Genomic DNA, 13,711 nt, shown 5'->3' on the forward strand with positions numbered 1-13,711 from the left:
GAGATGTGCGATGTGGTGGTCCTGGTGGAGACACGTGCAGGCAAGCATGCTGGCTTGGGCAAGAGGACGGGCAGGTGGGAAAGCTCTGGTGGGGCATCTCCGTGGCCTCTGCTCTGGGTGTGCCAGGAGAACTAAATGGTATGTGGTGTGGGAACGAAGGCTGGGTGCACACCATTTTGAAAATTTTCTTCCTTTCATAAAGGCATGGGTTTAAACTTTACTACTTAATTTAGGGTAGGACTGATCAAAATTTCTTAAGGGACTAAATTTCTTTAGCTTTGTCTTGACCATCACAGGCTGGAATGACATGGAAAAGGGAAAATACTTCATGTACACGATGTTAGTTTGTCAAATCTTTTTGTAGATAAAAGCCTTATTAAACATACTCTACATATTTAACAGCAAATACCTGTACTGCCTACCTTAGTCTCTACACCTTCCTTACTTGCGTGGTTGACATTGATTTCCTCCCGACCAACTGTCAAAAATGAGAATTGCAAACATTTTAAGCCTCTGTATCATTGTCATTCATGAGAAACTTACTAGTTTTCTTTGGATATTCTGTATAGGTTTGCATGAGTTTCTCAAAGAAAAGTCAGATAATGGCTCTGATAGGCAAATACATCATTGAATTTCTCCACAAAGATCAAACCAAGTGTTTCCCTTAGTGTGATGGTCTTCTGCGTACCTCACTTGCCTCCCTCCCTGTCCTAACCCAGCATTCAAATCAGCTTAAAGAAACTTGGAATTGTTTTGGAAAAATAGCTGAAAATAAACTCAAAGGGGCACTGAAAATATTCAAATTACTCTATTAAAAAACCCAACCATTAATTTTCAGTGTAACTTCTTATGTCAATTTGGTCACCAAACTGTGCACATGCCCTTTCCTGTATCTTTGTAACTCCTCCTTGCTATAACAGTGCTTCAGAGAATTTCAGGAAGATGGTTCCAAACATTTTCAAATTATGACTCTATCATTTCAAATATCATACCTAAGATTCCACACTTCATAAGTACCTTCCTCTATAGGATGAGATTCGACTGAATTTAATGGATTCACTGAATCAATTAGCACATAGAAAGCTATGATAAGGCTAGGCGCTGGGTGGTGGTGGTCTTCCATTCTCTTTTTTTTTTCAGTCTGTCTGTCTACTCTGGGTCCTCTGCGTTCCCACAGGGATTTTAGAGTCAGTTTGTCAACTGCTTAAGGAAGGGGAAGGGAGAAAAAAAAAAAAAAAAAGAAAAAAGCCTGCTGGGATTCTAGCTGAGAACACAAGAATGTGGGTAGAACAGACTTATCCCCAGGGCACCTGAGTCTTCTGACCTGGGAACGAGACCCAGGAAAGGCCAGGGAGACTCAGCTATCCCTCTAGTATCGAGGACCACGAAAGCCAGTAAGGACGTGCCGTGGCCACTTCCCAGAAACTCCTGTCTGGGCCTCCACTGAGACTAGACTGCCTCGGACTGCAGGCCTGGCCCATCGCCTGGGGCCCTCCTGGAACAGCAGCACCCAGCAGCCAGCAGGGCTCCTCAGCCCAACATCCTGCCGACACCAGAGCCCACTCTCAAGAGCACTTTCACTCCAGATGCTATTTTGGTCTGTGTTCTGAACCAGCAGGCTCTTGGTCTACTATAGAGTAGGACGTAAACTGTAAATATATCTTAGCTTCATTACATTCGGGCAAGTTCATGACTGTTTCTAGTTTTGATTCTGGATTAAGTTGAAGGATGTACCAAGAAGAAAACTTCCTTCAACCCTCAAATATTTATTGTGTGAAATATGGTTCCTAATCATCAATTTCCTTTTGATTCTGTATGGCCCAAGTGTTTTAAAAATGACCTGAGGGGCTGGGATTGTAGCTCAGTGGTAGAGCACTTGCTTTGCATGTGTAAGGTACTGGGTTTGACCCTCAGTACATAAAATACATAATAAATACATACAGATATACAATAAAGGCATTTCGTCCATCTGCAATTACAAAAAATCAAACAAAACAAAACAAAAAACCCCCACGAGGTTACAAATTCCCATGCAGGTTTCCCCACAGACAGCATTATGATTTCCTTCTGGCTGGCCTGCCTTTGGCAAACTCAAAGCTGTAAACTCAAATGGTTATATAAAAGCTTTCATTGATTTTTTTTTCCAAATTAAAAAAAAGACCAAGGAGGGAAATGTACACTCCACAGACAGAATCAAATATATGGGTTTTCACATTTTTGATGAAAACTACTCACTGCTGAGATTAATCACTGAGGGAAGGACGAAACACACCTGCATCAGACGCAAAACTAGTTCCTGCGTCCAGGGAGCGGTCGCGGAGCTCCTACTGTGTTAACGGTACTTTCAATCTCTGGTGAGCTGAAAGAAGTACTTGTTCACTTATTTTGGACTTGAAACTAAGTAGAGGGTCTAACTGGGCAAGAAAAAGGCTCTCTCCTTTCAGAGCCCATTAGTGGGAGCCAGGGCTGCAGCTGTACAGCTGAAGCACAACTCCAGCCATGCCTGTGCCTTCAAGCCCTTTAGTAGCCTCAGTACAGAGAAATGGGTCCCATTAATCTCAACATTATATTTTATTTAACCCAACATATCAAAAATGCAATCATTTCAACACATGATCAATAATAAAAATCATGAGTGAAAAGAAAAAATCATGAATGGGATGTCGCACCCCCCTTTACACACTGAGCCTTGGAGCGCTGCTGTCTTTACACCTGATCCTGGGCCCCTTTCAAGTGCTCGTGTCTCATGGGGCTTCATGCTGCTGTGGAGATAAGCACAGGGTGCTGGGCTGTCTGTAAAACACCCTGTTTTGTGGGAAATGAACCAAAATAGGTAACATTCTGATTTCTTTCCAAGCTTCTGCACGTAAGTGTCCGGGGGCCTGCTGCTTGGTTTCTGGCAAACTCTAACATCAAAATGGCAACAGATGACTTAATTGAGCCTTGAATGACACGGGCACTGACAAGCCATGTGCACAGTGAACAGTGTGCAGCAGGGGTCACTCCAGCCACTCCTTCCACCTGTGAGCTTCTAGTGCTGGCTGTCTTCAGGAACTGTCTCACAGGTCAAAGGGGACTGGAGCTGCAGTCCTCAAGTCCATTAGGACATCCTGCTAACACTATGTCAGGGAGCACAGTGGCACAAGGCTCCTCAGACCCACGCAGGTGCTAGGTGGGCTGCTCTTGAGGCTGTGTATGTTCCCAACTTAGTGGTAAGAGGCCCTCTTTGGATTAGAGGTGATCACAATGTTTATTCCCACAGTGGAAAAGAAGCCATCGGGCTGTGGGTATTACCAGACGTACCTGGCAGAGCCCTGGCCTGGTGTCCTGAGTGGGGGTAGGGTTAGTACCCTGTTATGAAGAACTGAAAGGGAACATCTCTGGGCCAGAGCAGAAGCCAGAGGGGGAAAGGGAAAGCAGTGGCCAGATATTACTGCAAAGATTTTGGTTTTGCTCAAGTTAATATAATTTGATCACTAAGACCTATAGATAAAATGTTTCTTGAAAGATTACCAAAATTTAGGGCTGAGGTTATGGCTCAGCAGTAGAGTGCTTGCCTAGCATGTGTGGGGCGCTGGGTTTGCTCCTCAGCACCACATAAAAATAAAAACAAATAAAGGTATTTAAAAAAAAGATTACCAAAATTTAACTTATAAGTTTGGCTTAAACAGAAGGCCCTGATGTATATATCATGTTACCTACTAAAATCACACACATTTCTTTCTTTCTTTTTTTCTTTTTCTTTTTGGTACTGGAGAATGAACTCAGGGGCCACATCCCAGCCCTTTTTATTTTGAAACAGGATCTCCTTAAGTTGCCCAGGTTGGCCTTGAACTTGTGATCCTCCTGCCTCAGCCTCCTGAGTGGCTGGACCCACCTGGCTATGACTCTCATTTCTTAAGCAAATCTGTAGTGGGCGCTTCCCTGCTGAGCTCAGTGCTCAGGGCACTGTTACCTGACGAGCCTCCTCGGTCACTGTCTTTCTCAGCATCTGCACATCTTCAAACAGAGGCCCATCTGTCTCCATGGCAACTGGCAAGCTCACGGTGCTGGCTTGACTATACACTGCGTACTGCAATGCAAAGTGTGGAGTCACTCTCTGTTAGGTTCTGTGCTCCAGGGTCTCAACTGACAGGGGACATGTCTTCCCTGCTGCCCTCCCCCTGGGCCCTGGTGCCTGCTGCACACCACAAAGCTGTTCAACCTCCTGTAGTCCAGGCCATGGGTGGCCTCCTGCTGGACCCAAGGTCACTTCCACACCCATCCTGGGTCTCTTGTGTCTGATGGACAGCCAGCCCACACCAGCCTACAGTCTCTGACACTGATTCCATAAGGGCCATCACAGAGGGGCAGACAGGCTGTTTCAGCAGACACCTCCCCCACCTCCTGTCTGTGCACAGTCTGCTGACCTCAGTCCTCCTCCCTGCATACACCACTGCAGGGGACCTCTAAGTTTAGCTTAGACCTTCTCCCCCAGTGTCTTTCTTGCTACCAAAACAAACACAGCCTCCTTTGCACTGCCAACCTGCCATGGAGCTGTGGGAGGGCTGGTGCTCCAAGTAAGGACTGAGTGCTGGGGGCCCCTCAGCTCAGCTGCAGGCCCCGACTCCCTCCCCTACCCTCCTGTGTTCTGGGGGCCGGCTGAGCAGGTGGAACTGCTGGCAGCTGCCCCTAGTGGTACCCAGCCCGCGGGTCTGGTGTTCCCGGCCAGAGGCTGTGGAAGCATGGCTGATTAGCGGGTGGCATCTACTCTCCCTGTGAGGCGGGGAGAGGGGAGAGGGGAGTCTGTGTCTGCGGCAGGCAGGTCCAGGCTCAGGATTCCCTGGAACTGAGGCAATGGGTGACATGAATGCTGGAGGAACTGAGGTGGGAAGGGACACAGTAGCTTGTCCGTGGTCTCAGGAGGCAGAGGGAAGTGTGCTTGACCTCAGGCCACTGTCCATCCAGGCCCCAGCCTCTAGCCTGGAGCTGCTGGTACCAGGGCTACCAGCTGCCTCTTGGATGCCATCCCACATCTGGCTTCACCTTACAGGGGCTCTTTGTGGCACGAAGTACCAACAGTCATCCCCTGGAGCCTTCCCCCCGGTTTCTGTGACACAGTCCTTCCTTCCTGGCTTCTCTCTTCCCTCTGAGGCCCGTCTTAGGTCCCCCTTTCTCTGCCTATTCCTTGGATGACAGTCGCTTACCATTTCTAAGGATCTCACACCCCATGGCCTTCAGTCCTCCCTGTCCATCCATGGTCTAGTCCTCTCAAGCATGGGCCCCTTGGCTGTCCACGTCTTTCCAACACAGTCTTTGAAAATCGGTGGCTACCTTGCTAGAGCCACACCCTAGGCTCAGATTCTTTCTTCTACTACCAATGAGTCCCTGGTCCGCTCAGTGCCCCCTGCCCCTCATGTCACCTGCTCTAACATGAGCATCCTTTCTACACATTCCTCCAAGTTCCTCTCTGGGCCTGCTTCCTCCTGGCACTCTGTTCCTGCTGTCACCAGAGAAGCTTCCAAAACTACAATTCTGCCTGGGCCACTCTGTCCGTCCTGGCCCTTTCACATCTGTACAATTTTGGGGGGATGAAGTTCAACTTCTGCTCCTTCCCCAGCTTCACCTGGCCCCTCCCCATAACTGATATACCATGGGTGCCAATGCAAGTGGGTCCCTTACTTGCCCTGTGATTGCTCCTGGTGCCCTGGACCCGCAGCTGTGGCCTATCCACACCTGCCTTGTTTCTTTGAAGACGTCAACTATCTCTGGCACATCACTCAAAAGTGTGTAAGCTGTGTCTAACTTGCTCCCTTAATGGACCACAGCCTCCATGACACCAGTGCTGTGTCCTGCTCTCAGCTCCATCTACCTGGGAATTCCCACCTTGTCTTCAAGGGGTTCACCATTAGGTGGGGAGACCGAGAAGCAGAAACTACTGCAGCAGTCATGAGATGTGCCAGGGACTGTTTTAAAACCAATCTTTCAATATTTGGCTTCTATGAGAAAAACAGCCAGTGCTTTCTGTGGAACGTGCCAGCAACCAGTGCTCAGCACAGGCTCTTGCCCTCCTGGCATCAGATGGAAAGGAGCTCAGGGACACTGCACAAGGCTTGCAGCACACCAGACACCACAGTGTGTGGTGGCTCACAGGGAGTGCTGGCCTCCACACGCGACCCACTGGAGCCTCTATTAGCAGAGGCGCCAGCCCTGACGCTCGCACGGCCACACCTGAAGTACACAGAAGTACTCTCTTCATATACACAGTTCCCACCAAAGCCAGGGATATGAGTGGTTAGAAGGCACTGACCTCTCTTGGGGCTTAGGAGAAGCACATTTAAATTAGAAGTCTTCAGTGTTTTAGGATTTCAAAAGTTAAATCATGTGTGACATTAAGAAACCCCAGTGAAGCTACCACAACTGCTAAGACAACGGGATAAAACTCCAAAGGTGCAATAGCTCCAAAGCCCTGTCAGCCAGGTGCTCCATATTGTCTGAGGGGACAAGATCCTGGTTTGTGAAACATGGAGGTGAGTACCAGGGAGAGCGAGCAGATTGTGAATGACAGGATCTACCTTCAGAAAGTGAAGCCAGCAAACCAACTCTCACCAAGGCAGATCGAGAAGAAAATCGAGTTTCAAAACCGAACCATCTTTGTTAGAGAAATAAGACACATACTGTGTCATCCACCAGACTCTACCGTGCCGTGAGGCAGGCAGCAACCCGCGTTTAGGAAGGCTTTCTTTCTCTCAGGGGATGAAAAGTGAGTTCTGAGGCTGCATTTTCAGTTTTGACGTTTAGCTCATGAAGTATTTTCCACTTGGAGACAATGTCATGGAGCTAAGGTATGCACGTGGGACTCATGATGGGTCACACAGAGATGGGGGGTGAGGATGGAGGAACAGGGAGATCACCAGAGTGCTAATGCCAAACTCGGCACTGTTAGTGATTGTCACAGTGTAAAAGGAACCCAGGAAATAAGCAAGCCACCCGAGCAAACTGGGGAAGGGAATGCTGAGGCCTCCCCTGCAGCAGCACAGCGCAGCAGAGTACACAGGCCACCACGCTGGCGCTGGCGCAGCCACAGGATCTTCATTTGCAACACAAAAGTTTTATGCAGCTTGTTCAATGGGTTATTTCTATATTCCAGGTAAAGCAAAGCAAAACAAACAAACAACAACAAAACAACCAGATGCTCTGATTCATACATATTTTGCAAGTTTTTCAAGGCTGCTGATTTGGATGGTGTGAACACCTGTCCACACTCCTTCAGCCTAGGCCCTTCAAAACGAATTGATGCTCCCAGGGCATATACCAGGCAGGGTTGAACCATCTAAACTTGCCCCAGACTTACTGAATTTCACTTGGAACATAAACTCTATTTACTAAAGCAGATAACTACAGTTATCTACCTCAGTTAAGTTTCTCACAGTAGTCTCAAAAGAGCATTTTTCTCTGTAAGAACGTGGATAAAATACTTTTAGAAAAATGCTGGCTACTGGTTTAGGTAGAATCAAGGACACATGACTGAGAATGTCATTCAGTTTCCCATGGTTTGCTGTCTCTTGATTACAGTTTTATCAAAGGGAATACAGGTCAACTTGTTTTTATATAGGTAAAATACCTACTGCAAACTTTATATTCCTGTATCATGTCAAGAGTTAAAAACCTACATCCCAATTTAGATAATGACCATGTATCTTCCTCACCAAAAGAAATACATTGTTTAATAAGGTATTTTCTTTGGGGAATTGAGATGGCCTAGGAGTTCCTAGTGATTTTCATTAAGTGGCACTGTTACACAGAAAGGCAGAGGGCAAGAGGGACCATTTACAGCCACCTCTTGCCAATTACTTAGACTAATGCACGCCAAACCCAAAGGCAATGATTGTGAGCACCTCCAGGACCACAGCAGCCCTGGAGCCCACCCAGGGGCTGATGTTGCAGGAGATGATGCTGGACTGGGGGGTTCCGAAGACACCAGCACAAGGCTCCTGGCTGGGGTAAGAGGAGGGTTAGTGCTAAAAGGCAGAATTTGGTTAATTTTTAACAACGAAATACCAAGCTTATAGAAATCTTATTTCAGGAAAGAGGACATCATCTTCCCACTGTATCTATATCAATTCAATTTTCTTACTTCTAGAATTAATTTAATATTATAAAAAGAAAGGGAAACATGGTTTGAGCTATTGCACATAAGACATGAGAAAACAAACCACATCCTGGAGTAGAGGCTATATCCTGATTTTCTTTTTACCACAGTATGTTTCATAAGATTGGTATCTTCTTTTAAAAGTAGAAAAATGTCATTTCTGTGGTAAAACGTTATGGGGCAAAATAAGTACTTGTACAAGAGGAGGATCATGAAGGTGAAAATTATTCCTTTATTGCAGACACTTCCACATACAATGTCAGTGAGAGCCAATTCCCATGCCCAGCCACGCCCCTATCTGATAAGGCATTCAAGCAACACCCTTGACATTTTCATGTTACTCTCTTTTTTAGTACCTGGGGATTCGCTTTGGCTAGATTTTCTATTTTAACCCATGCTTCTTCTCGCTCTTTCATTTTTAGCTTCTCTCTGAAAAATAGTAAAACATTATTTGTTTTAGAGATGGTTGATACTGAAGACGACACACAGGAGGGAAAGCAGGGAGAGAGCCGTGACACCGCTGTTTCTTCTTGTTACTTTGGGTCTTAGTCCACACGCCTCACAGTGCTTCTCAAGAGGTGCATAATGTGAACAATGAAATTAAAAACTGGCTGAGATTTAGAAGATTAAACAATGAAAAATGCTAAAAATTTAATAAGTCTGAGAATTTAAATTCTTCACTCATTCAAGTGTGATATTCGCATTCTTGGGGTCAGGTGCTTCTTCAGAGGACCTAGACTACTCTAATGAGGAGCTTACTCATTCACTGAGAACCAGACTCCATCACAGATTGGAAGGAAGCAAGCTGGCAAGAGTCGGCATTCCAGTACTGATGGGTCACCAGGGAATAGTCCTGGGAGCCAGGAGACCTGGCTTCTTGTCTGATTTTGCTGTTAAGAATCATAAGACCTTCTGGAAGACAATGAATTTGTCTACTTTTTTTTTTTTTTTAAATGCAGAAAAATGTACTAGGAAGAGCTTGAAGGCCTCTTTCAGAGTACTGATTCCCTGAAGGGAGGATGTGCCACTACAGAAGCCATGATGCTTAGAAACTCCCTACCTGCATGTAGCCTCAGCCCTCAGATAAGGAGGAGCATAGGCTGGAAGGCTGGAAGAGGGTCACTGTGCCTCCTTATGGCCTGGTGCCTTTATTTTGCTGTCATCCCACATACCTTATACTTCACTTTTTTTGTATTTTGTTCTCTTTTACTTTCTTTACGCAAAATATAAATTTTGTCACAGCGATGATTTCATTTGTTGTATTCACGGCCGTATTGTTAGAAACTAAAACAGAGTCTGCAGTACATGTTACACTCACACATTTGTCTAAAGAATGAATAAATTGGCCACACAGACATTTTGTAATTTGAATTACAAAAATTCAAAGTTTATCTACCCTAGCCAGTTTTAAGTGCCAAGCAAAGAATAAAATCTGCCAACAGTCTGCACTCGACTCTGAAGAGTGACTTTCAATTACTAACCAACCACATGATTTTGAGCTTGGCCTAGGGATAGAGCACCTTGTCACCCAGGCTGTCCCTGGGCAGATGTGAGCTCTGAAGTTCTCAAAGGCACAAAAGCAGAACCCTAACTTTGTCAAGGACAGAAGGTTCCTGAGGATGCCCACGTTATGGAGATGATTAAATTAGAAAAATCTATGCTGATGTGTGGGTTCCTGCTCTCTCATAAACCCTTCAGGATGGGATTCTAATTCCTGCCTTATAAGCATGACAAATGACTATACCTGACAGCCACCCCAAATGCTAGATTCCTGATCATATACATACTCTCATCCGCAAAGATGACTGATTAACCACAGAAGGGAGGACGGCCAACTTTTTAACCTGTATTCCTTGAAAATAACTCACCTTAACTAACTTTTAGTTTGCTTTCCACATATGAGAGGACCAGTACTGATCTAAAGCTAAGAACGACTTTTTTAGAATGGAACAATGGTGGAGGCTTATTCAGTATTATTCCAGAACCCTGGAAACAGCAACTTGCAAAAGGAACAACTTACTTCAGTTTCTCTGCTTTAAACTGTTGTGTGCAGTCATCAAACAATTTTTGGTTCATTTCCATGAAGAGTTTCAGGGCATTGTATATCAAGCCATGTATCGTCCTGTAGAGAAGATTACACACTGAGACGCAACCCTGGACCTTTTGGTCATTCTCCCTCCCCACTTTCCTCTTTCAGACTTCTCAGGCTATTGTGGACTTCAACAGTCCCCCTCCCACCTTCCCAGTTCTCAACAGGGGAGGCCTGTGGTCTGACTCCCATCTGTCCTGGGGTCAGCTACTCAGTCCAGGAGACCCCACACAGGCCACTCAGCTCACCACCTGGCCACCAGCAGCCAAGGCCATCTTGCGTGGAAACTGATTTAAAAATGTTGAAACCCCAACAAATATAATGAAGACAATAGGATACAGAAGTAAACATCTTATTGTCTATAAAAGTCAGTTTCCTTTCAATCTTATTCATTGAGGATAATTTTAACAATGCCAGGAGCTGGGGTGTGGCTCAGTGGTACAGCACTTGCCTAAGCACGTATGAGGTCCTGGGTTTAATTTCACCCTAACCCTAACCCTAACCCTGCCCCCAAATAACAATAAATAAAACAAAAAGAAACCTCAAAGTCAACAAATAACAAAAAGAAAACCAAAAATAATGTGGAAGCAGACCATAAAAGAGCACGATCAAAGCTTAGCTCTCTGGCCTGATGCACATGGAGGAGGAGGGGCCCAGCTGTAGCTGAATCTATGCAGAGCCCGGAGAAGAGCAAGGAAACTGTCCAGCAGAGCACCACTGACCCACAGTTGTGAGCAGCAATAAAATAGGAAACAAAATGAAGAGGACTGAGTGCCAAACCAAAACCACTTTTTAATCTTCATAATGAAACTCCTTTATCTTAGAAAGTGCTTCCTTCCTTGCAAAAGCAGGAGCGAGCCACCAGCTGTGCTCTGGCGTCATGCTGCACACATGTATAGGAGTATGGCCAGATTGGGGTTCTGCCATCACCCGCTGTGCTCAGTAAAAACCCTAAGTGCTTCAAAACAAAGGTCACTGGAAGTCACTATCCTGCTGGACTGGATGAGGGATGCTGCCACCCCAGGGGCTTGGGAGGCTGAGACAGGAAGGTCTCAAGTCTGAGACTAGCTTCAGTGACTCAGTGAGTCCTGTTTCAAAATAAAAATAAAAAGGGCTGGCGATGTGACAAGTGGTAAAGTGGGGAAAACACCCCTGGGTTCAACACTACAATTCCCATGACAGGAGGCCCGCACCTGGCTAAACCTGCAACTGCAAAGCTAGGGCCACATGCACTGGAGGCCTGTTCATGCCAGGCATTTTATGTATATTGGCTTTAGGAAGTCTTCAAGCAGGCAAAGGGGGCCACAAAACAAAGCACTTAATATATACAGGCATTACCTTAAACAGCAAAACAATGTGGTGAGTGTCAGTATTTTCTCTATTTTTCAGTTGAGGAAACGTGGCTGAGGAAGACCTAGAGGTTCACCTTGCCCAGGTGGAGCTTGCTTCTGACCTGCCTGCTCTCTGCTCACCACCTGGATGGCCCCTGCTGCCCCAGAGTGTCAGGCAGAAAAACACAGAGCAAGCCTGCTGCCCTGGGCTTACTCTGGGAAAGAAGCCATGTGGCCTGCAGCCTCAAGTGGGCAGGACAGAGCTCCGCAGAGGGTTGGCCATGGGAAGTAGGAGCACTACATGGCAGACACTGCAGGTTAGGAGACCACACTGGAGCCAGGGAGCTGCTGACCAGCTTTAGGACTACAGGATCTTGTGCGGTCCCTTCCAGTTTGCTTTCCTGTCTACAGGACAAGCAGGAATCTAGCTATCACAGCTCTGCCCTTATTGCTTTAAATTCTTTCTTTCTTTTTTTTTTTTTGTACTGGGGATTGAACCCAGGTGTACAGCTTGAAGCTGTCTGTATCCCAGGCCCTTTCAATTTTTGACATAGGGTCTCACTACATTGCCCAGGCTGGCCTTGAATTTGTGATCCTCTTGCCTCAGTCTGCTGAGTGGCTGGGATTATAGCAGTACACTTGAGTCACTGGGATTACAGGTGTGTGCCACTGTGCCTGGCCCTGATTTAAATTCTAATTTATGAAAACACACAAAGAAAAAATGATGGAGAAAGAAAAACTCTGGTACCCACATTTATTTGAATAACACGAATATTAAGTTCAGTATTAATTCTAATGCAGCACCCACATGGATAGTTTCCTTTTAAGGTCTCAGAAGGCTGTCACTGGGAGACTCCATTTCTTCACCTTCATTAAGTGAAAAGATGAAGGAGAGAAGTAGATATTCTCAGTTCCTCAGGTGTGTTAAAGATGCCTGCTCTTCCCTCTGGCCCTCCAGGCAGTGACCACAGCAGGATGGCTCCCGGTCTCATAGAGGGGCTCCAGGGGGTCTGTCAGCAGGTTGGCCCCTGTGCTTCTCACAGCACTGAGCCCAAGCTCTGTGGTGACCTTCAACTCCCCTGGGGGCACTCAGGAAATGTGTGGAAGGTGCAGCTATTGAAACCAGCAGGGTGCAGAAACAGGGTCCTCTGTCTTGGCTTGAAATAGGAGTAAGGAAGCAAAACAAAAGCCAATGCAGACACTCTACATGTGTAACTTAAAAACCTCAAAGAAATCAACATAATTTTAAACTGATATTAAAATTTGGATTTACATTCTAATTGCAGTAACAGAAAAACATAAACATTTAAAAATATGCAGGAAAGAGAGAGAGCCCATTCTTTCTTACTTGTTCCAATGGGTCTTTGAGTTGCGGTACAGGGATGGAAACATGATGGGCAGAATCTTTGCTGCATTGTCACTAATTAAACTCATAATGTACTCATTATTCCAGTAATACAGTGCTCGCTCTGCCACCTGGAAGACAGGATGTGTTAGTGTCCTTGGTGTTCATGCTCCAGCACAGGAGGCAAATATCCTCACTGTTAACCTATACACAGGAAAACGAGTTACAAGGCATCAGAAAATTAATTATTTCAAAATATTCTAGGCTGTAACCTTAAAGAGCCTACAACAATGGGGCAGCAGATAATTTCTTATTATGAAGAAATGAAGAACGTCGTCATTCACCTCTCCATTTATTCAATTTATGCTAGATATTAGATTAGATGCTCAGGATATAAAGCAAATAAGTTCATTCTACTCATCCATCCATCCATTCACCCATCCACCTATCTATCTCTCCATCTACCTACTAACATCATTAGTTGCTAGTATGTGACATGTGTTCAACTTGAGCATACGGCAGTGGATGAAGGCTGGCAGAAATGCTTGACTCTGCAGAGCTTACGTTCTGGAGGGGAGCAGACAAAGGACAGTGATTATTTGATTTGCTAGAAATGATGAGTCATGGAGAAAGGCAGTAGGGAAGGGCAGGCGTGTGGGTTGTGGGTGGGACTTCAGCATGGAGAAGGTGACATGTGAGCCAGGCCCTGGGGGAGGACAGGTCCTAAGAGTGAGGAGGAAGGAGTAGGGGAGGAACCAGCAAGGGGGATGGGGAGCTAAGACCCCAAAGCAGCATTTCAGAGCCCACACTCTGGT

The 13,711-nt window shown here is 45.9% G+C and overlaps 1 protein-coding gene across 11 annotated transcripts in view; it reads right to left on the bottom strand.

Moving 5' to 3' along the window:
* Window positions 1–13,711, bottom strand: part of Ppp2r5c (protein phosphatase 2 regulatory subunit B'gamma) — a 140,604-nt gene that overhangs the window by 4,588 nt on the left and 122,305 nt on the right. For 4 of the 11 annotated variants that reach the window (XM_076849634.2, XM_076849635.2, XM_076849638.2 and 1 more), the window contains 4 exons: window positions 12,900–13,027; window positions 10,152–10,253; window positions 8,488–8,560; window positions 3,956–4,072 (listed from right to left, as the gene is read on the bottom strand). In XM_076849634.2, the coding sequence (XP_076705749.1) occupies window positions 3,956–4,072; window positions 8,488–8,560; window positions 10,152–10,253; window positions 12,900–13,027 (420 nt within the window). Of the gene's footprint in view, window positions 1–422; window positions 479–3,350; window positions 3,352–3,949; window positions 4,073–8,487; window positions 8,561–10,151; window positions 10,254–12,899; window positions 13,028–13,711 lie in introns of all 11 variants that reach the window. The other 7 variants (XM_076849636.1, XM_076849640.1, XM_076849639.1 and 4 more) reach the window with 4 other exon arrangements.

This window comes from Callospermophilus lateralis, chromosome 3 (genome assembly GCF_048772815.1).
Source record: "Callospermophilus lateralis isolate mCalLat2 chromosome 3, mCalLat2.hap1, whole genome shotgun sequence".
Taxonomy (NCBI): Eukaryota; Metazoa; Chordata; class Mammalia; order Rodentia; family Sciuridae; genus Callospermophilus; species Callospermophilus lateralis.